Source organism: Nelumbo nucifera, chromosome 1 (assembly GCF_055504915.1).
Source record: "Nelumbo nucifera cultivar China Antique chromosome 1, China Antique-T2T, whole genome shotgun sequence".
Classification (NCBI taxonomy): domain Eukaryota; kingdom Viridiplantae; phylum Streptophyta; class Magnoliopsida; order Proteales; family Nelumbonaceae; genus Nelumbo; species Nelumbo nucifera.
This window is the reverse complement of record NC_142649.1, coordinates 170735719-170761234: the sequence shown is the minus strand read 5'-3', so window position 1 is coordinate 170761234 and position 25516 is coordinate 170735719. Positions and strand designations below refer to the sequence as shown.

At 43.4% G+C, this 25516-nt stretch overlaps 1 protein-coding gene across 2 annotated transcripts; it reads left to right on the top strand.

The window, feature by feature from the left end:
• Positions 1-17994: 17994 nt before the first annotated feature.
• On the top strand, positions 17995-25062 carry LOC104596504 (protein TIME FOR COFFEE-like). Of its 2 annotated transcripts, none has more exons than XM_010257694.3 (13): positions 17995-18375; positions 18482-18838; positions 18957-19120; positions 19222-19528; positions 19634-20051; positions 20144-20204; positions 20293-20382; positions 20509-20821; positions 20953-21019; positions 21132-21198; positions 21292-21684; positions 21764-24245; positions 24425-25062. In XM_010257694.3, the coding sequence occupies exons 1-13, from the start codon at positions 18279-18281 to the stop codon at positions 24427-24429; spliced, it is 4821 nt and encodes a 1606-aa protein (XP_010255996.1). In that variant the 5' UTR covers positions 17995-18278; the 3' UTR covers positions 24430-25062. The 2 variants fall into 2 exon arrangements, with proteins under 2 accessions (XP_010255996.1, XP_010255994.1); XM_010257692.3 differs by having other exon boundaries at positions 24396-25062.
• Positions 25063-25516: the final 454 nt, after the last annotated feature.

The following is a 25516-nucleotide window of genomic DNA, read 5'->3' as shown; positions in this document are numbered from 1 at the left end:
ATATTTGAATTTCACTTTTATAATTTGTAGAGAGATATCCACTTTATATTGTATAAAATACATGTATTTAAAATCGAGAGTATTCACCTTAATATATATATATATATATATATATATATATATATATATATATTTTGTGAATTATCAAATTGAAATAAAATAAAAACATTATCAATTCTTGAAAACTCTGACTGTACTATATATATTTACGGATCTAAATAATCGATACCTTGAACCATGCCAATTATTATACTTGTTTAATAAACATACTTCCATTACCTCTGTAAGAGTATATCCAAAATTACATATCCACTTGCAAAATTAAAGTTTAATTTAGATCCCTTCATTTTTTTTTTTTAATATTGTTATTCCCCAAGCCTATGAAAAAAAGCATGGGCATATTTCATTTTATCAGTTAAATTTGTCAACAATACGCTTCATCATCATCAAACCTTGTCCCAATTATGTCTATGTTTTGTAATTCCATTTTGTTTAATATGATGCCCATTATTAAATTATTAACCCTTATTTTTTGGGGGGGGTGGGGGGGGGGGGGGGTGGGGGAGGTGTGGGGGGCAGAGAAGGATGCACGTGAAACCCATTACCCTACCAAGGAGATAGTTCACACCTATTTGAAGGATGCCAAGTAACCATCTCAACTACCGGGACATTGGTGTGAACCCTTGAATAAAAATAACGCTTTCTATGAAGCAAAGCTAAAGGAGCTAATTTCGGTAGTTTGTAACATTGTAAACAATATTTTTCATGCTTTTATTTATTTATTTGTTTGAGATATGAAGAAAGGTTAATAGGTTATATTTAATACCTTATACTGACTCCTTCAAAGTAATTTTTGGTGGAAAAAATTGAAAGTTTAAATATTTTGAGCTTCAGGTTGTGTTTGGAAATGATGCAAATAAGTGTGAATGCAAATATATAGAATGTAAAACGGTTTATATAAATTATAAAATTAAGTTAGTTTTGCACCGACAAATTTACCTTTTTATCAAACAAATTTTTAGCTGTAATGGATGCAAAAATAAATTCCAATAAAGCATATGTTTTCTTTTTTTTTTTTATCAAAAGCCCACTTGAATGCAAATTTACTTCTTTTTCATTGATGTACTTTTACATCTTATTATCAATGTAAATATGCATTGGTGTGTCATTTGTAAATGCGTAAATGTAATGTTGCCAAACACAAGTAAAAGTGAACCAGGGTACAAATTTACCCCGAACTGGAATTTACACTCCATTTGCATCGTTCCCAATGCATAAATGTAATATTGCCAAACACAAGTAAAAGTGAACCAGGGTACAAATTTACCCCGAACTGGAATTTACACTCCATTTGCATCGTTCCCAATGCATAAATGTAATGTTGCCAAACACAAGTAAAAGTGAACCAAGGTACAAATTTACCCCGAACTGGAATTTACACTCCATTTGCATCGTTCCCAATGCATAAATGTAATGCCTGTCTGGGAGGGCTTTTACATGGTGACTTCTGGCATTGCAAGGTAAGCCCCACACCAAAAGGCATGAAGCCATGTTTGGTGAAAAACCTGGAAAATCAGAAATATGCTTACATGAGCTGAGAAATTCACTTTTGAGTGAAACTATTTTTGGTAACTCTCCAAAGTGCCTCAATCAATGTAGCTCATTCAAAACTGAAGCCCTCCCAAAGGATCCAGTCATTTCTTCAAAGCAGATAAAGCAGTTCAATCAAAACTTTAACCCTCCCAAAGGGCCCAGTCATTTCTTCGTTTGGTTGTGATGCAAATGCAAATATGTAGAATGTATAAATATGCTCTTTCCGGTTCATAATTGCAATCTGGATTCACCGATTTTGTATTCTTGTTGTTTGTTTCAATTGGTGCAAATACATATACAAATTTGCTGGTGTTTGGGAGAATGCAATGTGAGCAAATGAACAGGTAGGAACCTTGACTAAACCTATAAAAAAATACCCAAATATATAAAAGAGATTTAGACAGGAACCGTCCAAAGGGAAAACAGATCTACATCCTACAAAGACAAACACCCTTGATTTGGATCTCAAATACATGAACGATTGCAGATGGTTTGGGCAGACATCGGATGTCTGAGTTCGAAATGAAGAAAAACAAGGGAAAACTACAGTGCGCAAACGCAGATTTGCATCTTCACGCGCAATGTCCAGATCAGAAAAAAAAAAAGGAAGTTGGACTACCAATGCAACCATTTTGGGTTCCAAGTCGAGAAATAATGAGAGGATGTATGTAAGGGTGTCAATGGGCCATGATGGAGCGCAATCCGGCCGGTCCTAACTGTCAACGATCTTGCCTCTGGCTGGAGCAAAGCGTGCCTGAAACGGAGAAGAAAGCGAGTAATCTCCGAGGAGGAACCCGGTGAAAGTGCTCCGAAACTCAAGTTAGTATTTCCTCAAAGGCAAGATAAAAAACCAGATGGCACAAAGTTATCATATACTTCGTTCTTGGGGGGAAGAGAGCCTTTTATAACCACTTTGCGCACTCACTCCCAAGCTCCTGTCAAGTCGGGTATCATTACCTCTGCACTTCTGCCAGTTCGGGTGTCATCACCTCTGCTGGGGCAAACAACCGCCACTACTCTCTTTGTCGGAGCCGTCTCTGTGACTGGAGGTGGCGGTGGCAGGTGGCCGTTGAAGTGCGGCTATCAAGCGTCAGATCCTAAATCAGTCAGGTGCGCCGCCTCAGGATACGGACTCCCTTGGTGTCAAGTACGGTTGTTCAATTCGGCGCCCTAGAGATGAAGTGCTGGAGTGGTGTGCGAGGTGAAGTCTTGAGTTCGGATAGGGGTGTGGCCCGAACTGCCCTGGGGCAGGCCAGTTCGGGTTGTTGCCCTTTGCGCTCCTCACAAGGCTAGGGGTCAAAGGGAGAGTTCGGGCTCCTTTTGGGGAGCTCAGACCGCTGGTTCCTCCTCTCGAAGCTCGCGCCTTGAGCGTACAGTTGCGCCGAGCTGTTACTTCTGTCAGGCCACCCTTGGTTGCTTCCACGTGTTGGGTGGTCAATAAGTCGGGCCAAATCTTCCTTCATCAATTGCCCCCCACTCCTCGCGCCAAGGGGCTTGCCCTAGCACGGGGAGTTCGTGAGGTGATGGGTGGATTTGACCTGTACTTCGAACCGGTTTGACTGATGGCGCGAAGTATGCGCTCATTAGGAGATTTTCGGGTTTCTTGAGCGCCAAAAAGTTAGGAAACGCGCCAATCCGTCTTTAAATGTTGGGAGATGTGACAACGCATGTTATTTTAAAATTTAAAAAACGCGTCGCTGGGAGACGTGACAGCGGGCGTTATTTCAAATTTGAAAAAATGCGTCGTTGTTGCCTTCAATGCCGGGAGACGTGCGCCGCTGCTGCCTTCGATGCAGGGAGACGTGCGCCGGCACTGCTTCAGTTTCAAAAGACGTGCAGTTAGTCACGTCTCGGTCTTAGGAGGTGTGCGGTCAGCTTGATCGTGGGCCGTTGGATTTGCCTCAATTAGAACCGATGGTTTTCAGTCACTGTGGGTATAAATAGTGGGGGACCCCAGTCGCTTTTCATTGCCATTCTCCTACGTTTGCTTCTTGAGCTCGCGTCCAAGTTTTTAGCTCGCGTCAACCTTCCGTAGTCCGTTTGCTTTATCCGGGTGAGTCAGTACTTTCTTCCTGGTATTCTTTTCCTCCCGATGTCTAGCTCGAACAGCTTAGATAGTTCTTCGAGGGGGTTAGATGCAGGTCCTACAAACCGAGCTGCATCCCTCGACAGCCTTAGTGAACCCGAGGTAGAGCTCGAGGAAGAGTTCGAACCCATAGGCCGAGTCGCCTCGGGTAGTTTGGCGTCCTCCTCCCGTCGAGGTCGGACGTTAGACAAGTTTGGGCCCTCAACCATGACGCCTGAGGGGCTTTACTCCCTTATCACCTAGTTCGACCTGCCTAGGGAGTACACTTACTTTATACCCTCGAGCAACTTCCCTTGGGAACACGGTCCCGACGAGATCGTGATATTCCGGGAGCAGCTCGTTGCTTGGTTGCACCTACCTTTCCACCCCCTCATCGTCGATGTTATGAACCACTTCGGCGTTACCGTCGGCTATCTTTTGCGAAGAGATTTTGCCTTTAGACCTGAAAATCTTTTCTTCCATTCTAATGCTTAAGAAGCAAGCGGGGTCCCCTTCCCGGGCGTAGGCGGGCGTACTATTTGTCTCCCCCCCCCGGGGTTCAAGCTTTTACATGATCTTCCCAACAAAGTCCCGGCGTGGAAACGGGACTACTTCGGGGTGCGAAGTGCAACGGGGTGGCCATTCCAAACCGGGTGGGGGATGGCTGCCCCCGATGCCGGTGTTACGCTTGATAGGGAGACGGCGAAGGGCCTCCGGGAATGGGCCTGGCTTGGGCTAAAATGCCACCATTATCTGACGGAGGCCAAGCTCATCCAGGCCGGCCTGAGTTCGGGTAGGTTCCTTGCTCAGAGGCTTGCCTTTTGTTTTGCTTTCTGTTCTTTCATTTTTCTGATGCCGAGCTCTTTTTGCAGGTGTGATGGACGCAGAAAAGACTCGCGGTGGGAACTTGTTTCATGTCATGAAGAGAAGGAAGCGAGTTGCCAAACGGACTCGTGCCGAACTGCCCCGAGATGCGGAGCCCGAGGTACCGGGCTACCCGCCAGTGGATCCGCCCAGGGAGCCCGAGATGGCCCCTCCAATACAAGAAGTGGCAGGGGCCCCTTACGCAGAGGCTGCTTATACGGGGGCTCCTTACATTGAGATTGCTTATACGCGAGCTGGGCCTTCAAGCTCGGGAGGCCAAGGCGAGTTCAGGAGCATGTTGTCGCCGAACCACGCTCTTCAAAAAAGTAGGGAGGCCGTTTACCCTGAGGTGACTCCAAAGACACACTTGTTTGGGTTCAATTTCATGCTAAATTGACGCAGAATTTGGAAGACAGAATCTAAATCTTGTATTAATTCATGCGAAAACTATGTCTTGACGACCATGTCGTCTACATAACATTCTATCTTTGTGCCAATTAAGGGCTGAAACAGCTTATTCACAAGTCTTTGGAAGGTCGCCCCAACATTCTTCAGTCCAAAGGGCATGACCTTGTAGCAGTACAGGCCGAACTCGGTTATGAAGGTGGTTTTTCCCTCATCGGACTGGTTCATCCTGATTTGGTTATAGCCCGAGTAGGCGTCCAGGAAGCTTAGCAACTCATGTCCCAAGGTCGAGTCCACTAGGCGGTCAATTCTGGGGAGGGGGAAGCAATCTTTCAGGCAAGCTCGGTTCAGGTCGGTGTAGTCGACACACATGCGCCACTTGCCGTTTGCCTTTTTTACCCGCACTGGGTTGGCTACCCAGCTCGGGTAATGAACTTCCCTTATGAAATCTGTTGCAAGGAGCTTTTCGACCTCCTCGTCGACCGCCCTCCAGCGCTCTGGGGCTAAGTTGCATTTCTTCTCTCTAATGGGTTTGACTACAGGGTCAGTATTAAGTTTGTTAGTTATAAGGCTGGGGTCAATACCGGTCAGTATTAAGTTTTATGACAAGCGCATCATTGTGGGGGTAGTGGACCCCTCGCGCATTGTCTTCCGTGAAGAAAATCGGTTCCTTCGTCTTTGGCCTCTTCGGAGGGTTCTGTTCTTCTCGGGCAGCTTCGTGAACTGACGCCCGGGCCGCTACCGAAGTACAACCTGCTACCACCAAACCTCCCACTATCACGTGGATGGTTCCCTGAACTGGCCTCTCTTCTGAAGGTTGTCTTTGCGACGGTTCGGCCGGCCTGCTGCTGGACTCGGGGGCATCATTACCGTGCTCCCCTTGCTGACCTGTCTTATTATTACTATTATTATTATGCTGTACAAAATTTCTCAAGTACCCGCGACAGATGAGTCCCTCTATCTCGTCCCGGAGATTATTACAATGTTCGGTACTATGATCGTGGTCTCTATGGAAACAGCAGTACAAGTTTTTGTTCCTCTCGTTTGGGTTCCCTTTTAGGCGAGGTGGCCATTTTACGTACGGGGCATCTTTGATCGTCATCAAGATCTCAACCCGCTTTGCGTTTAAGGGTGTGTAGTCTGTCCGAGCTGCTAAGGGAGCTCGGAACAGCTGGCTTGGCTTCGTCTCCCGGGCTGGATCTTTCCTTCTTCTGTCATCCAGGTTGGAGGGCTCGCCTTCCCTCTTCCTTTTCTTGATCCCGCTTTCGGTCCTTTGGTTGATCTCCTCCTCTGTTCTCATGAATTTATCCGCGAGCTTGAGGAATTCAACTACGGTCGCGGGCTGGCTAACTACCATGTGCCACTTGAACTCCTTGTGTCCTTGTGTGTCACTCCTCTCTTGGCTGCCGCAAGCTGCACCGCAGGGTCTAGTCGCGGTATCTGCAAGCACGCATCATTGAACCGCTTGATGTAGCCCCGGATGGACTCTCCTTCCCTCTGGACTACTCCGAATATGCTCTCCTCGGTTCTGGGGCACCGCTTTCTGGTAACGAAGTGCACGGTGAAGACTTACACGAACTGGGTCCAGATTCTTACTGATTCGGGGGCCAGTTTCCTATACCAGGTGCGGGCCACCCCTCTGAAGGTGGTAGTGAAGGCCACGTACATGCATGATTCACTGGCCCTTGCCAGGTGCATTTGTGACTGGAAGGCATCGACGTGGTCGTTGGGGTCGAAGGACCCATCATACTTGTCTAAAGGGGGGAGTTTGAAATCTCTGGGCATGGGGACTACAAGGAGTTCTGATGAGAGTGGGGAAGGGACTAGGGCTCTCGTCCGAGCCTGTCTCTTCTTTACCTCGGAGCTCGGGCAGGACACGGGTGGTAGTTCGGCGACTTCGCCGGCGTCTTTGTTGCTGAGTGGGCCTGGTACTAGCGCTGCTGGCCTCTGTGTTGCGGAGCTCGATGGGCCCGGACTGTTGGTAGTCCGCCGCTAGGACGCTGAATCGGTTCTCTATGGGCGGGAGCTCAGACTTGGAGTGTCGAGGTGCTGATTTTTCGGGCGAGGTTCCCGACCCGCCGGCGAGCTACGAGACGGAGGTGATTTTTCTTTCCCCCTGGCCCGAGGATGAGGCCTGGCTCTTGGGGGGGTTCTGAAGTTGGGAGGCTTCTCCTCGGTGATGGCATCCGCCCTGAGGGGAGGGCTTAACCGGCTTTGGAGCGGGGTGCCGAGGTGGAAGCTGTGGTTGGTTCAGAGGCAGTTGGGGGAACTGTTGCTGATAGTGATACTAAGAGATGTGGTGCAGTACTTGGTGCTGCTGGAGCTGATGCTATTGGAATTGCTGCACTTGGGCTTGCATTGCCCGCATGCACTGCATCAAGTCATCAAACTGGTTTTGGCTAGTCACTAGGGGGACAATGGTTGGTTCGGTAAAGGTTGTCTCGACAGGGAGAGGAAGGGGGACGTTCATGGCGGAAAGGTTCACAGGCGCCACTGTTCGTGGCGCATTCAGGCTGGGGATCCCATCCAGCGGAAGGGGGATGGTGAACTGGCCGATGCACACCACGAGGACTTGAAGTTGTTCCCCAGTGGCGTTTATCTCCGTGCTACGCCCGACATTGCTGGAAGAAGCCATGAGTGTTGGGGTTTCTTGGAAAAAAATGGGTTATGAAAGTTTTAGAGGGAGGCTTTTAGAAGCGTTATCCCACAGACGATACCAATTGATGGAACGCAATCCGGCCGGTCCTAACTGTCAACGATCTTGCCTCTGGCTGGAGCAAAGCATGCCTGAAACGGAGAAGAAAGCGAGTAATCTCCGAGGAGGAACCCGGTGAGAGTGCTCCGAAGCTCAAGTTAGTATTTCCTCAAAGGCAAGATAAAAAACCAGATGGCGCAAAGTTATCACATACCTCGTTCTTGGGGGGAAGAGAGCTTTTTATAACCACTTCGCGCACTCACTCCCAAGCTCCTGTCAGGTCGGGTATCATTACCTCTGCACTTCTGCCAGTTCGGGTGTCATCACCTCTGCTGGGGCAGACAATCGCCACTACTCTCTTTGTCGGAGCCGTCTCTGTGACTGGAGGTGGCGGTGGCAGGTGGGCGTTGAAGTGCAGCTGTCAAGCGTCAGATCCTAAATCAGTTAGGTGCGCCGCCTCAGGATACGGACTCCCTTGGTGTCAGGTACGGTTGTTCAGTTCGGTGCCCCGAAGACCAAGTGTTGGAGTGGTGTGCGAGGTGAAGTCTTGAGTTCGGATAGAGGTGTGGCCCGAACTGCCCTGGGGCGGGCCAGTTCGGGTTGTTGCCCTTTGTGCTCCTCACAAGGCTCGGGGTCAAAGGGAGAGTTCGGGCTCCTTTTGGGGAGCTCAGACTGCTGGTTCCTCCTCTCGGAGCTCGCGCCTTGAGCATACCGTCATGCCGAGCTGTTACTTCTGTCAAGCCACCCTCGGTTGTTTCCACGTGTTGGGTGGTCAAGAGGTCGGGCCAAATCTTCCTTCATCAGGCCGGTTTTGGATTGAACCCCGTCCAGTTCAAAATCAAATTGGATTGGACCAATCCGGTCCAAAATATTTATTGGATTGGATTGGATCCGGTCCATCCGTAATAAATTTATATTGGATTGGGTTGAATTAAGTTAATATGAACCAGGTTTGGGTTTCAACCAATCTAAATCAAAATAAATTTGAACAGATTTGATGGTCTAGACATTGAATTGGACTGGTCCAAAATGATCCAAAATATTCATTGGACTGGATTGGACCTGGTCCATTTATAATGGACTCACATTGAACTGGATTGAATTAGACCAGATCCAGTCCAATTGACATCCCTATGTATGGGTGTATTGAGGTTGAATCTGAGAGTAGTGAATGGTCGATCTGTAGAAGAAGATGGACTATGCCTCTGCCGAAGAGCACAACGAAATAGACGAGAGATCTGCAAAAGCGAAAGAGTATCACCACATCAGATGAGTGGAGGAGATCTGCAAAAGCAAACGATTCAAAAAAATCGACGATCAATCATGGACGGTGATGACCACGTAGTGGTCAGAGATGAAGACAAGAAGTTACCGTTGGCGGAACCCCCAGGAGCACTGTTTCTCCTCTTACTCGACGGAGACAATCAATAAGCCTGTTTACTTAGGTTTTCAAAGAGCACAACTTTGTATCTAAAAAATGGATACAGAAATGCACTCTCTTCATGACACAAAGCTATCAGTCTGAGTAGAATGACAATCCCCCATTTGAGGGAATGGTAATTTCCGACCCACCCCCTAAGAATCGGAATCCCATTCATGCTTCTTAAAATAATAAAAAACAAAATAACATAAAATCCCTCAAACCCTTCTCACTACCTGGTTCCAACTTTTTAACCCTCTCTCCTTGTAGCTGAAATTTGAAGAATGAATTTGGACCAAAGCACTGAAAACGACAAGGTAGGTCACGTTGATTTTGCTCTGTGTCTTCTCTCCTCTTTTTCTTTTTCTCCCCTCACACTCTTTTTCATTCCTTCCTTATCTTTCTATTGCAGACTAGACCAGACCACAATGAAATTGAATAAATGAGCCTGGCAATGACGATGTCTGCATCTGATCGGAAATGATCGTCCTCTGGGTCATCAATCAGGGTGTCGAGGCTGATGGTGTGGTCGAAGGATAGAGTGGATTGTTTTGGTGTTGGTCTTATGGAAATGGGACTTAGGGACTTTGAGGATGAGCATGGGAAAGGATTGGAAGGGAGAGAGAAAGAGGGGGGAGAGAGGGAGGAATAGAGGGAGATGGGGATGGCGGCGACTTTGTTTCTAGCTTCAACTGTCGTTGATGACAGTGATGGCAGTTTGATCGGTGGTGGTGTGTCTGGTGACGATGGTCTGATGAACATCACCGTTGCTTCTCCTTGTTGCTCTTGGGGTTGTTCCCTACTTCACTGTCATTTTTTTTTTAAATCGCTTATAAGCATCATATTTCATTCAACCAAGAAATTGATACAAAAAAAGGCCGATGAGGCCAACCAGAAAACACAGGAACAATTTTTCAAGAGAATAAAATAAGACAATGGACGAAGGAGGATCAAAAGATCTTCACCACACCATTCACTTTTGCTTATTAATATTTTTATAATATTAATAGTATTAGCATTTTATAAATATTATTTTATATTAATATTTTAAATTATTATTTTTATAATATTAATAATTGAATGCAAATATTAACATTTTGAAGACAAATTAAAAATAAAAAAAATATTATTTTATAATATTTTAATTAATATTATTTTATAACACTGTTCAACATTGATTCCAACTTATCAAGGTTCGACTAGATCAAACCAACCTGATGGTTGCATTAAGCGGAGAACTTCAACAAAATTTCTGTCATTTTCTGACATTTTTATCCATTTTCTGCAATTTTATTTTTATTAGAGACAAAATTAAAAATTATGATTGATTCGGACTTCAAATTCTAAATAAATCAAACAGCATAAATCGAAATCTGATTATAATTCCTGTGTGAACCAAATAGATAAAAAGAATATATCATTCCAGTCCGATTCCAGGATTCGGATTCCAATTCGAATTCCAATCGCGAACCAAACATATCGTAAGTTAGTTTCTTAATTTTTTTCAATGTTACACCGGTATGGGTCATATTCTTTTTTAGATAAAATGGGGTTTGTTAATTGCAAAATCATACCTAATTTATATATTCAAGTCCAACCAAAAAAGTTTGAAAAAAGTATAGTCGCCTTTTATTCAATATACGAGGTGGTCATTAACTAAGAATTGCCTTGTAATCAATACAGGGTGAGGGTGGTCATTAAGGAATGAAATTGACCAAAAGACCACCTTGCCTCTTTCATTAAAAATTGAAAGCATGAATAACTATTACTGACTGACTGGGTAGAACCTGCATTACAAAGTCGAGTTTGGGTAAGTATTGGCCATTGGATTAAACATGTAGACAATTAAATAGATGGTCTTAGATTTGCCAAAGGAACTGTCCATAGCGCCAGAAAACAAATATAGGTGGGGTGATAAAGATAGAATTTGGTAAGAATTCTCAACTTATTTAATGATTTTGGTTCTGTAAATATTTTATTTAGACCTAAGGACTTAACTCTTGTTGCTCACTTAGCTGTCCAGATGGCAAAACTTTCAAACTTTTTCTGCTGTTGGGGTAATGTCCCAAAACCCACCTCATGATGGGAGGGCAAAAGTGTGATTAAGAATAAAGAAGAGGGTGGAGTATAAGAGAGGAAGAGATATAGGGAGAGAGTGAGGTCAGTGGTCAGTGAAATGTGGCGTTCGATGTGATGTATCTACGTCACACACACGCAGCAGCCTTGGACGTTGGAAAATTCCTACCCCACCCTCTGCATACGTGTTCGTGCAAATATCTCTTCTTCGTAAAGTACCTTGTTATTTGCATGTAATATCCTGCTAACGCTAATGCTGCTTTCCACCTATTCGTGGAAAGTGGGAATTGGGATAGGGCACCTCACAACGATCTCACAATGACTTTATAGTTAATATACTTTTTTTTTTTTTATGCAAATTTTGCTTTCATTTTGAATGCAAATATATCTTGGAATCTGTATTTATTGTCATTTGTCAAGACATAAATGCATTCTTGTCAAACACTACCAAACTTGCATTATCACTCTTGCCAACAAAGCCTAAGGAATCATTTTTGATGTCTAATGTCTCAAATTATACCTTAATCCTCATATTCCTATCTAATATTCCAAACAACCTTCATTCACTTATCAAGAAAAAAAACGCCTCAATTCATCTTCAAACTCAATCAGCCGTGCCCATGACTCACCATGAATTGGACCCATGGTTCAAAGTATCAGTATGTGTGATACACAAAAATTACATACCATACAATTCAAAGGGGCGGTACTCGTGAATTACAATTGTTTAAAGTTTTAAGTTTCGAATGAGATGATTTCTTGAAGGTGTATTAACCATTGAATATGTTCATATGTCTTCAATCCTAGCATTTAGCATTTCAATGATCATAAAAATTAATATATAATGTTATTATTGCTGCTCAGATCTACAACAAGGACAATGTTGGAAGACTTGGGGTTCCAATGACTTGGGTATTAAAGACTAATCACAATCCCAAACCGACAGTCATGAGATTTATATGGTAATATATTTCCTTTTCTATTTGGTGTATAATTTTCTTTTCTTTATTTTGTCTTTGATGCCCTTGCTTTTGAGAGATACACCTCTAACCAAACATAACCGAATAGAAGATCCTCACTTATTCAAATTTATTATTGTGATCATGTTAAAAGTCCCTAGAGTTCTTCAAGGTGGAGTCTTTGATGCTCAAGTGGGATAAAGAGTGTGTAAAGAGAGTGAGAAGTTGTACTATCACAACAAAAAGCCAATAAAATGTAGTGTATCATAGTATAGTATATATGATGTATTGTCATGTGTTATGCCTTGGGTTCTATGTAGGGGCGGCCACGAGTCGAGTTTTTTATGAGCTATTCAAGTTTGACTCGGTTTCAATCGAGATTCGAGCTGAATTCAAGCCCAATTTATAAGTTCAATTAATAAACGAGCCGAACTCAAATATATATATATATATAATTATAGAAAATAATATATATAATAAAAATATTATAATTTTTAATTTTTAAATATCAAGTAAAAAATATTTTTATGTATAATTTTTTATTTTTATAAAACATTTTTTCTCAAATTGAGCTCGGTTCGAACTAGTCGAGCTCAAACTCAAGGTTCTAGCTCGAACCGAGCTCAAATTTGAGTGCCTCATACTATTCGACTAAGCTCGGCTTGACTCCTAGTTCTATGTCCTTATATAGAGGAGGAGGAGGGAGAAATACTTTGCTCCTTGAACAAAAGACACTTTCGTCCTAAAGACTAAAATTATCGGTCCATGTTCTTCGGCGTTAGGTTAATTTGTTCCCAAAACCCTAAAAATCCTTATCCTCTTTCTTCTCCCCTTATGTGGCGTGACCATCACCGGCTCCTCCCACTAGAAAACTTAAATCACTATTAAATCATTGCTCAAATCAATTTAACACAACAATATATGCTAGAATAGAAACAAAAAGGAAGAGTGGATCTAAGTTTGCAATCTTGAGAAATAATCCATATAATACTTCCTGAATCTCTTTAAGCCCTAAAACATGATGGTGCAAGTTAATAGACATCACAGTCCATGTTGTCTTGCTCACAGCATTGCCATCATTCTTGGTTTATAGTTACCATTGGGTCTAATATTTTATTATAAAATAAGATTTGTAATTAGTACCGGGTAGACCATGTGCATGCGAGTGATGTAGCAGGGATTCGGCTGCAAAATGGCAACAAAGGTGAGTTCGTTGCCGCCAATAATGTTCAGGCCATCTCTGTTGAAGAGCTTGCATATAGGCTTTGTATGATTTCTTGAATAAAGTTGCAGTACATTTCAGACACCATACCTTGTATAATCATGCTAGTGAAGGGAGATGAGGATAGGAAGACGAGGAAGAAGAACTGATCTATAATTTATGAGAAAATATATAATGCGAAAAAGATATGATATGGGAAAAATTTTGACCAATCAAAATCCATCTAAATTGGCTATTATGTTTTATGATTCTAATTGATTCAAATATTGATCATATCTTTCTATATCATAGTCAAACCTATGATTTATTTATTACCACGTTTCGTATTTCCCATTGAATTTGTCCGACGAAAAAGCTCAATTCCCATCTGCTGCTAGTCATGCCGATGATTCAGAGAAGAGAATGAATGAGAAGAATAACAAGGTCCTTGTCCCCAACGGGTTTTGGGGGGCAAATTACCCTAACACCATTTATAAGTCCTATCGTGATTCATTAATCTGATGTGGCAGCAGGATAAATGATGTGGGGCAATAATAAACATTTTTAGGACAAAAGCGTGATTTCATTGAGGAGCAAAGTAAAACTCAGGAGGAGGACCAAAGGACTAATTGGTTGGCTTAGGTCTCGTATCTAAAACGACCTCTTTCTTTACTTAATCGTGGTTTTTTGCTTTCATTTCTGATTCCTTTCTCCTCCTCGACTAGCTTGGTTGATAAATTTTCAAATTTGCTACTAGCTCAGGCCTCAGGGCATGTGGCGTTTTTTGATTATTGGTCGTTATTTAAATGTATCAATACTTTAAACCATGATTCGACCCCAATTACTCTTTATAAAGTTGAGATAAGAATTTTTATTAGTGGCATGGATATGATAATTAGACCCTGTTTTATATTTTAAATTATAGATTGCTTTAACTCTAAGGTTAGCTTTTAATATAGAAATTTATTTATTAAATAAGGTTTGTAGATATCTGTCTATCTATCTTTCTATAATATTTATGTGTGCGTGTTTCTCCCAAGTCCCAACCAATATTGGATTGTTTTCTGGACGACTGTGATTGCTTTAACAAAGGTGGATTCATTTGTTTATTCTGGTAATTTGGGAAATGCATTACCGACTAGTTAATATGGTAGATCACGAGTGCAGATGATTAATAAAATATCGCGTGGCCAAATTAAAATACTAATTCAGTTTCTTGCTGCTTAGACAAATCAGGCTTCTTACATGCACTTGCTGATGTGGCTGTAACAATTTATTCATGTGCCCGGTCTCCTTCCATGTGACAAGCTTTTATGTTTTATCACTCAATTGCGCGCTCTTTCTCGCTCTAGAAAAGAATCCAATAAGAACTGTTTATCCTTGCTACTATAAGCCAGAAAATCCCATACATGGCAAGTTTGTGGGGCCAAACGCGGACCCAAAAGGAAAAACGAATGAAAAACTGACACACCAACGGAAATCTAAATTTGCCACTTCAGCACTCCACACATGGAAAGGAATGAAAACCAAGTATCGTCATGAGAATAGGTAGGTCTTTATGGCCAGCTGGTTGTGCGCTGACATGGCAGATCTAAGCTATCATTTTGCTGAACACAATCAATTGATGGATGAGTATCATTTCTGGCAATAAGAATCTTAGTGAAGCTAGGGTTTTCTTTGTAAATTTCTCAAACAAACATTTAATTATCAAAAGAATAAAAAAAAATCAAGAATTTTCATTTTATTTGTAAATGAGCTAAATAATTAGCCAATATCCAACTTTGATTATAACCCACTTACGTGTAACCTTTTTATGTTTTTTATAAATAAATTATATCATATCACACTATAATTTTTTTGGATGACACTTGGTTATTGCCACCACACTTTTTGCCCTTGAGGGCTCGTTTGTTTATTTGCAGTACACTGATGCAAAAGTATGAGAGTGAAAATAATTTCAGCATAGATTCTAATTCATTTTTGCTTCGGAGTGAAAATAAAATCTGAAGCTAAAATTCAAGTAAAAAGAGGAGTTGAATTTGCATTTTTCTCATTTTCACTTTCATACGCTTATGCAAATGGAATTACATTGCAAACAAACAGAGGGCATAATAATTTTGCTGGAACCCTAATTTAATCCACATTGCAATGTAGGGAGTTGATACTCGATAGCAATGACCGCCCGTATAAAAGTTGCATTTGTTTAGCCGAGAAAAGTTGAGAAATTCCAAGAAACCCATTGGAAAGCCCGGCTTCAGTTGTGCAAGTCAAAATTTCAGGCTTCATTCATCAAAAGTCCAAGCGCTTAGTCTTTGTGTCTTCAATTCAAACATTGTGGAGAAAAGAAAATTAATAGTAGTGGTTGCGTCCCCTCACCTCCCAAACGGCCAAACCCCTGGGTTCCTACTACTTCCTACTAACTAAAGCTTATATAAACAATTGACCCACCCCATCCCCATGCAACAATGATGACAAAGACAAAATGAGATACCACCTTCTGATCTGCCGTGTTTTCCCCATCCACGTGCCACCACCTCGTCAATTTAAAACGGTAGACCATAGCATATGAGATACGACCATCCATATTGATGTAAGCTGAGATCCATAACATAAAAATGCATGTATATTTTATTTCACTATTAGTTTCCCTTTTCTAAAGAGTCAGAGAATCAATCAACTTGTCTGTTGTGGGCGGGGCCATACTTCATTTTATACTTGTTATTTTTTTTGTTTGATCGGAGTTACAAACTTGCATATATTATTCTATTTCTTAGGTCAAAATAATTTAACCTACATAGAATACATCAAACTTTTTCTATTCTAAGGCTTTAATTAAATTAAAAATATATTCAAAAAAATTTAATCAAATTAAAAAGAACAGAAAAGAAAAAAACGGTAGTGTGGAAAGGAATAACAATCAATGTATTGTCGTCCTGGGCAGACGATGAAAGGTAGGGATGGATGGATTCCTTTGTCTAGGGTTTCATATCAAGCATTATCTCTCCAATTCAATTCAATTCAATTCTAGGGGGCTACAAAAGCTTCAAGGCAATAAGGATTGAGGCGCCTGCATGCTTTTGAGTTTTGATACATAAAACGGTGCAAAGGCCAATAAATAATTAGTACATGCTAGATCTGTTTACTCCCTTTTATTTTCTTTGTTGAATTTACGATTAAATTATTATATTAAATGGTGGTACTGTCGTAGTCGACGGCTTGGTCTACGAAAATTTCGTAAAGGGACGTCCACGTAGGTTCGCTGATATGGTTCCTTGTTGTATACGTGGCCCTAGGTCCTTCACCATCCGAAAGCGAGTAGAGATTAGAGAATGAAGAAAGATTCAAAGGCGACAAAACACAAGGAGAAAGGGATCCACTGGAGTGGGCTCCACTACTTAAGGTGGGTCTCTCGTCTGACGTAGCCGACAATTTTTCTAATTATTTAATGAGAGTGCAAGATATTTGCTGGCATTGGGAAAGTGGAGCGGATAGCAAATAACCGGATCTGAGAGGAGAGATGAATAGTAATACATGAAATCGCTTGCCACGTGTCCAATTTTGCTGCGAGCAAGCCTGAAACGTTTGTATGTTGGCATCCTGGATTTACGGCACCTCTTTTATATTATTACCTCGTGGAGAAAAGTCATTAATATTCATTTTTTTTTTTTGTTTTTCCCATTTATAATTTTGAGTGGGGAGTGGGTTGATGACGTCACTCAAACTGCCACGTGAGCTACCGAAACAATGGGGCCCGCGAGGAAATAATTCTAGACGTGGGCCCATCCTTCTGGGAAGTTCCGTGACCATGGTTCGGGTTTCTCCTTTCCGGCAGTGCTAGTTCCTTCCACCGTTCGATGGGTGGATACCGGTGGCACGAATCTCATGGTCCATTCAACACGCATCGAGGCAGGTTATTTGGTGCCAGCTCGGACTAGTGCTTCGTGCATTGGGCTCCGCGCACCGTTATGTGACGCCACGTCAGATTACAATCCAACGACTGATGAAATTCCACAAATTCTCCACAAACATCCAAACCGTCGGGTGCCAATGCCGTAGCTTTCGTGGTGGGCCCAGGAGTCAACTTCCACATAAAAAGGACACAAGATATAGTAGAATGGTAAAAGAAATCTGGAAATATAAAATAAAAGAAAATGAAAGCATGGAGGAGGAAATAATGGATTTGAGCGGCTTGAGCTGATATTTTCCGGTGGGAAGCGTTTACTTATGTCCCATGTGATTGCGCTGTAGCTTTTAACATGGCACCGAGTAACAGGCAATAGCCAGTGGGAAATCGTACGGAAGGGGAGAGATATATCTGCATTTGACGGTCTGTTGTCGGTATCGTCAAGCGAGCGATTAGAATAAAGTCGAGGAAGGCTGTGAGTCTTTTGGTTTTTACAAATTACACCCACCCCCACAAAACCAAAAAATAAAATAAAATAAAAAAGAGGATGGTAGTGAATACTGACCGTTTTCTACCCAAAAAAAAGAATACTGACCGAAGCTTGGGATAGATGAAAAGCGATATAGACTTTGACACGTGGCGGTAATGTTCAGAAGAGCTAAGGCTCCGACGGCGTCTTTTCTGCCATGTTGGCACTAGCCAACCATAACCGTAGGTTTTCTTGTGATCTCAACGGCTAAGATTAAATCTTTGACGGAAGCAAGTGATCTTGGCCGCTCGCGAAGAGTGAAAAACCATAAGGAGATGAGATTAGAGAGCAAGCTGAAAAGCAAGACAAGAAAAGCAGAGAGGGAGAGGGAGAGGGAGAGAGGAGGCGAGGCGGAAGTAGAGAGAATAAGTAAAGGCTGAGATTTTTTCCGTCTTTTTCTTGTTCACTGGTTCAGAGGAGTTTGATACTTGAATCATTTTGTTGGTCGAGGTCGGCCGGAATCTGAAGTTTTGTTCCATTGAACTCCGGCGAATTATTGTAGAAATTTGGTCGGAATATCGGTTTATGGTTCACTGTATTCGATTTCATGAGAAATAGCGGTAAGGGATGGATAGAAACAGAGAAGCAAGAAGAGGAACCTTAGCAGCGTCAAATGGATTGTCAAGAAGGAGACAGAGGAGTAGCAGTCTTAGGGATTCTCCTGGTTCGGACTTCTCAGATCTGCCTTTTATACTGTTTATAACAATACTTTTTCATTTTTTCTCTGATCTTGACGTTGCTTCTTTTTTCCCTTTTTGTTCAATTTACAGAGGAAGATGGACCGATGGAATTGCAGGAAACGGCAAGATTGAGAGATCGAGGGAATAAGAAAGATAGAGATCGAGATCGGTCGAGTCGTAACAAACGAAGAAGAGGGGATAGATTGATGCATGGCAGTAATAGAGAGGAAGGAGGAGAAGAAAGTTCCGAAGAAAGTGTAGATGATGACGAGGAGGATGAAGACGAAGATACTGGTGCTGTTCGGATTCTTCCTCCGAATCCGTCATCATCGTCCTCACTCTCGAATCACCACCATCGGAAGAGCTTTCCGCCTGCAAAGGTTGTTAGGGCGGCCCCAACGTGGAAGGTCCCTGATGAGATGTCGGTGCCGAGAAAAGCTCGTTCAGGTAAAAAGAAAGAAATGAGGAATGAGGAGGGTGAATAAAAGAGAACTGATATTCTATGCTGTCCTCCTGGCTTGGAAATTAATAGGTAAAAAATTTTCATTGCTTTTGTTTTTTGCAGCTTCTGCGAAAAGGTCACATGAATGTTGGACCTCAAGTGGAGGCGGTGGTAGTGAGCAGTTTCACCGGCAAGCTTCAACATCACCGGCGAGACCAAGTGTTGCAGTAGCATCACCGGCTCCGATCTCTCCGTCTTCTTCCAATGCTTCTGCTCGGAAGAAGATGGTTAGTTTCTAATGTTTTACTCTTTATTTTGTTCCTATCTTTTGCTTTTTTTTTCAATCTCTCTGGAGATTGTCCACTAAATGTTTCAGATTTTGTGGCAGAAACCTATTGGACCCAAGCACCGGCCACCGAAGGTAGCCAAATCTTCATCCTCTTCAATTCAGGAGATTGAGATCGAGGTTGCAGAGGTTTTATATGGTTTGAAGAGGCAATCACAGTGCCCTTCTAACGAAGAAATCACACTAAATTCATCACAGAAGTTGGATTCAAAGGAGAACAATGGATCGAGTAATGAGGCCAAGTCGAGAGTTTCCTCTCCGGTCTCAATCTCACAATCGGCCGCGCCACCTCAGTCGTCTTTGTTACCTCAGAATTCTGGCACTTCGGCCACTCCGTTACCGGCTGTGGGTGAGTATCTTAAACTACTAGTCAACAAAGTTGGATTCGTTTCCCAACTGTTTTTCTGTTATTACATTGAAAACCTTCTGCGTCTGATGATGCTGGTATATGCAGCCCCGAAGAGGAAAAGGCCGCGACCTGTGAAGTTTGAGGAGGAGGGCCCCTCTCATTTTCCAGTCCGAAATGGTTCCATTTCATCTTCTGCAGCTAAAGTTGAGAATGAACTGCCTCAAAAAATCGATATTTCCTCCCCAAAATTGGAGAAAATTCCAGGATCAAGCGAGGAAAATGGTGGGGTTTCTTTGGATTTGTGCTCCTCCCAGGCTGCTGCTGCTCCTGTATCATCATCGGAACCACCCGCATCGGAATCAAGTAAGCCAGAGAGCAATACAATCTCGGATTCTAAGCCCGTGGTCGAAGAATCAGAAATTCGAGATGCGATTCAGACGAGGGAGGATATCCTGTCGCCGAAGATGGAATCTCCTTGTGCGAAATTGGACGTTGATCTTGAGGATAATACAGCGACAAAAGCGTGAGCACCATAGATCCGTCGCCTTTTGCAGTTTTTTCTTCGGCCATTATTGTTAATGTGATTTCTGAAGTTTTGATTTTTTGATCATACAGGGTGTCAACAGTACCGGAGGTTGAAAACAAGCGGGAGGAAAAATTTCAGATCGACTTGATGGTGTGGATTTTTTCTCGTAATATATAGATAGGATTTTTGCAGTTATTTCTTCCACGAAGTTTTACTTAGAAAAATTTCTTCCATACAGGCTCCTCCTCCTTTGAAATCTTCTCCAGAAGGGGATGGTGTTACCGATTTTGTAGCAGATGCTAAATCTATGGCTCAAGATGTTGATGCGGTGAGTAGGCTTCTCTTTATTCTTTCCAACAACCTCTTGGTGAGCGATAGGTTGCAAATATGTTTCTATATATTTCCTCTATGTTTTTATTATCTTTGGTTAAATATTTTCTGTGTCATATTCCAGGGACATAAGTTGGAGACTGCGGTTCAGGCAGAAGAGAACGTCAATGAAATTGATAAGCAGGACGCGTCGGAGGTTGGGTTGGAAGACAAGAAGATGGAGACAATGGCGGAAGAACCTGAATCACAGAAACCGATTGAAAATAGGGAGAGGGTTCTTGATCTGCAACTTGATTTAGAGAAGGTTGATAGGGAAAGTTGCAGTGTTGGTGGCACCAAACAGCAACAAGCGCAGCAAGTTCAGCAGCAGCAGCCGCTTCCGCCGCCGCCAGCCCAACCAAAATCTGGAAGAAATGATTTGAAGGCGGAGAAACCTGGTAAACCTACTTGAAGTTCCAATTTTTGCAATGCAGGGTGTCTGTTTTATTGGCCCCACGTTATCGCAGTGAGTGGCTTCCTTTTTCCAGCTTATCTTTGCTTTTCTCATAATTTTCTTCTCTGTTTTCAGGTCAATCCACCTCTTTGCCGTTGCCGATGACTGTAGCGGGCTGGCCAGGCGGGCTTACTTCTCTGGGGTGCGAATCCGATTACCTTGTTATGTTTCCCTGGCTGTTTTGGTTATTTATCATTGTAACCGTAACAATAAATATTTCATAGCTAAGAAATTACCTCCATCTTCTTAAGCAGATACATGCCACCACTTCAAGCTGTTGTGTCCATGGATGGGAGTTCTGGATCTTCGACGCCTGGACAGGTATGTGTCACTTTCTTTATGTGGTGTCCACTTGGGCGATGTACCAAAAGTTCTCTGATGATGTTGTGGTGATCTGGTGTTAAAAAAATTTAGGTACCCCATTTGTTTCTCTCCCAACAGCGGCAAAAGAGGTGCGCAACTCATTACCACATTGCTCGAAACATCTACTGTCATCAGCAGTTTACAAGGATGAATCCTTTCTGGCATGCAGCGGCTGGTTCTGCATCTCTTTATGGGGCCAAACCATACAATCTCAATGTTGTGCCCCCAACAGAAGCCACTATTCTTGGAAACCCATTGCAGGGAAGCTTACCAGGTAGGAATTTGAACTCGGTCTCAGACAAGGGCCAAGTTGCTAGCACATTTTCTGGTCATACTACAAAGGATAAGAACTCTGCAGCGGCTGCAGCCAACTTTGTGGATGCCCAGAGAAAGCAGCATGTGCTTCAGCAAGCTCCGCAGTCTGCTTCTTCTGGAAATCTGCTGGTATGTCCCTATCCTCTTCACTGAATAATTTACTGGTGATGGTTTAAGAAATTTATTAATTTTATTTGCTCTGCGTTAGCATGGTCCTACTTTCATCTTCCCATTGAGTCATCAGCAGGCAGCAGCAGCTGCCACTGTGGCCACCAACCGATCGGGTCCTGTGAAATCTCCTACTGTTACCAGCAATGCTTCTTCCTCAAGTGCAGCTAGTTCAGCTCAGTGTGTTCCAGCAAACTCGTCATCGCAAGCAGCTGCTACCACAACCATGAGCTTCAGTTATCCAAATCTGCCTGCCAATGATGCTCAGTACTTGGCAATATTACAGAACAATGGATATCCATTCCCTATCCCTGCTCATGTTGGAGCACCACCACCTTATAGAGGAGGAGCCCATGCTCAGGCAATGACTTTCTTCAATGGGTCTTTCTATTCTTCCCAGATGCTCCATCCCTCTCAACTTCAGCAGCAACAGCAGCAGCAACAACCTCATTCTCATTCAAAACCAATCCAACAGGGCCACCAGAACACGAGCACATCAAGTGGTTCCTCATCATCACACAAGCATCAACAGAATCAACAACAGCGCCTGCAAGGTGGTGGCAGCAGTGGTGGTGGTGGAAACTCGCATAACTTTCCTGCCTCGAAGAATCGACCTCCCCAGCAGCAGGCTCTGCAGCAGAACTTGCATGTGCCGCCACCCCATCAGGCTCGCCAACTTGAGGCAGAAGTTGGTGGGGAAGATAGTCCATCAACTGCCGATAGTAGAGTCTCTCATGCTCAGAAGAATATCTATGGCCAGAACTATGCCTTGCAGTTTCACCCACAGAACTTTGCATTGATGTCTCCTGCAGCTTTGGGTGGTGGTGGAAGCACCGGAAGTAATGGCGAGAAGCAACAACAATCACAGCAACATGGATTGAAAGGTGGAGTGGAACTCCTTCCATCTCAGGCATTTGCTATGTCCTTTGCCTCCTTCAATGGAGCTTCTACAGCAATGGGGCTTGATTTCTCTTCCATGCCTCAGAACCATGCAATTTTCCAGAGCCTACCAGAGACAGTAAGGCATGGCTATGCAGCAGCAGCAGCAGCTGCTGCTCAGGTAGCACATCAAAAGAAGAATCACCAGATCACTGAAGAAGCCAAGGCTGGTGAAGCAACTAATGCTGAGGATGAAAAGAAGGGTTTGAGTGGAAAAGCCCCAGCGAGTGTTGGGCAGTCTCTTGCCTTCTCCAAGCCAGATTCCACCGAGCCATCAGTGTCCACAATTCTAGGCAATGCTGTTTTTGATAGCTCTCGCACTCTCAACCTTATCTCAGCTCCCGTCAATTGCAATAGAGCATCTCGTTCCAATACAAATTCTACAATGGCTACTGCTTCTGCCCCATCTAGTAACCCCAATTCTCAGCAGCAGCAGCAGCAGCAGCAGCAACAGCAACAGCAATTAATTCAGATTCAGAAGCAGCAACAGCAACAACAACAACATATGCAGCAACAACAACTACAGCATTTTGCGGCTGCAGCAGCGGCAGCAGTAGCTAGAAGCAAAACATCAGCAACTAGTAGTAGCAGTGTTTACTCTGATCGCCTGCCTGCCTCTTCTGTTGCCACTAAGTTCCCAAATACACTTTTTTCGCAGGCTCTTATCCAAAGCAGCAGCTCTGCCCAGTCTTCCCAGTGGAAGAACTCAGCAAGGGCAACGGCCTCTCCCATACCTTCCCCTTCTCTGGCATCATCGACCACTTCTTCCATTAAGAATCTCCCTCAACAGCAGGGCAGGACTCAAGGCCACACACAGATATCATTTGGAGTGAATGCAAAATCGGCCGCCCCAGGACAACAGCTTCCCACTAACCAGTCAACGTCACCCCCTGTCGTTGTGGGGTCACCCCCAACTACTACTAAGAGTGCTGGGGGAAGTCCGAGAACTACATCTACGGGTAGCAAAACAACAGGCCCATCACCAGCATTATCATCTCAACAACAGAGCAAGAACTCGCCATCAGGGCCCAGCAGGAAGTCCTCTCCCGTTGGTGGAAGGAATGTACCTTCTATACTTGGCAACTCCATCGTTACCAGTGCACCTAGCTCTAGTTCCAAATCTCAATCCCAGTCGCAGCAGCAGCAGCAGCTACAGAAGCAAGCATTGCAGCAGCCACAGCTATTCTTCACCAATGCCTATATGCAAGCTCAGTCTCCACAGTCTATGAACACCGCCACAACGAACGCCAACACCGCCACTACTGGATTTTACTGTCAGAGGCGATCTGATCAACACCAACATCAAGGGTCGACTGCATCTAATGGGATGCTGTCATTGTGCCCTCCCTCCCTCTCACTAGCTGGTGCCACGTCTGATCCTGCAAAAGCGGTTGCTGCTGCGGCTGCAGCAGCTGCAGCTGCCAATAACATGAAAGTGGGCTTGCCGCCACCAAGCCTTCTCGCTGCACAGTTTACTACACCGGCTACTGGAAACTCACACCAGCTCATGTCTGCAGCTTTTCCATACATACATGCCGTGCCGCCTGTACCTGTCAAACCAGCTGAACAGAAGCAACCTGCTGGTAAGTAGATTGATTTTGTTTGTTATTTATTTCTTCCCTTCCCCCCCCCCCCCCCCCCCTAATTGGAAATCTTGAGGTGAAAGAAAAACGGAATAGGAACTTTTGTTGGGGCTTTGTATATTTATCAAGGAGACACGGTTTCTTGCCCAGGAAATGACAATTTGCATGCCTGCTGGCAGCCTGACAAGAGATGAATGAAGCAACCCATTGAATGTGAAGGCGAAGAAGACGCTCTTGGAGTCGTCAGGGACCGCTGGCGCGGTACAACCCAGACCTGCTGCTATGCTTTTAAGAGATCCTTGGAGCAGCGTCCGGAGTGCGCAGGGGGAGGAGAGGACTGGGGGGAAGGCAGCTTGAGGATTCTTTGTTTGGGGAATGCAATTTTGTGTGAATGAACACTACGGAGGTTCATCATCATCGTCAGCAACTGATCCGATAGTGTGTAAGCTGTATTCATACCCTGAATTAACATGGTTTTCGTGGGTCGATTGAGAGAATTAGTTTGATTGGTTTTGACGGAGAAGGAACAGATACAGTGGAGAAGATGGAAAAGACAGATATGGTAGGCATGCATGCACAATGATCGACAGTGCAGCAGTAGAAAAAGTTGGAAAGACAAGTCCGGCCAGACCCACCTTTTTATGTGGGGTTGTAGGGAAGGGTGTTAATTTCTTTTATTGGAAGATATTGAAAACGTTTTTTAATTATGACTTATATTTTGTGATGAAGGATGTGTATATATATCTGGCACATAGAAGAAAACAGTGACTCAATTTTTTTTTCTTTTCTGTCAATTTAATTCTTTCCTTTTTATTTACATATTTTGTTCCTCACTTCTTTACCCTTTTCTGGTTCTGGAGGGATGTGGATGGATGGGTAATGGGTTCATGATGGCACGGAAGGTGGGGTGTTGAAGAAAAGCTAAAAGGTTCCCCAAGAGACGTGGGTGTGTCATCAACTCGGTTTGATTGGGTCGGTGTCGCTGTGTGCGTCCCTTGTTCGTTTTAATATTTCCATGTCTAAATTAACATCATAACTATGATCATCACCATTATCATTATTATAAAGAGATGAGATTACTGGGTTATTCTTGTTGATGATTTTTGCTGTTAGGAAATTGGCTTTTTTCCTAGTTTTGATGCGGCTTCTTTGCTTCGTTGCGGACCTGTGTTTGTTTAATTTTAATTGATTTGATTAATGAAATTGGTGGACGTCATCAGATTTTGATAAGGAGAATATGATAAGGGGTGTGGAAAAGAGGGCAGGACAGC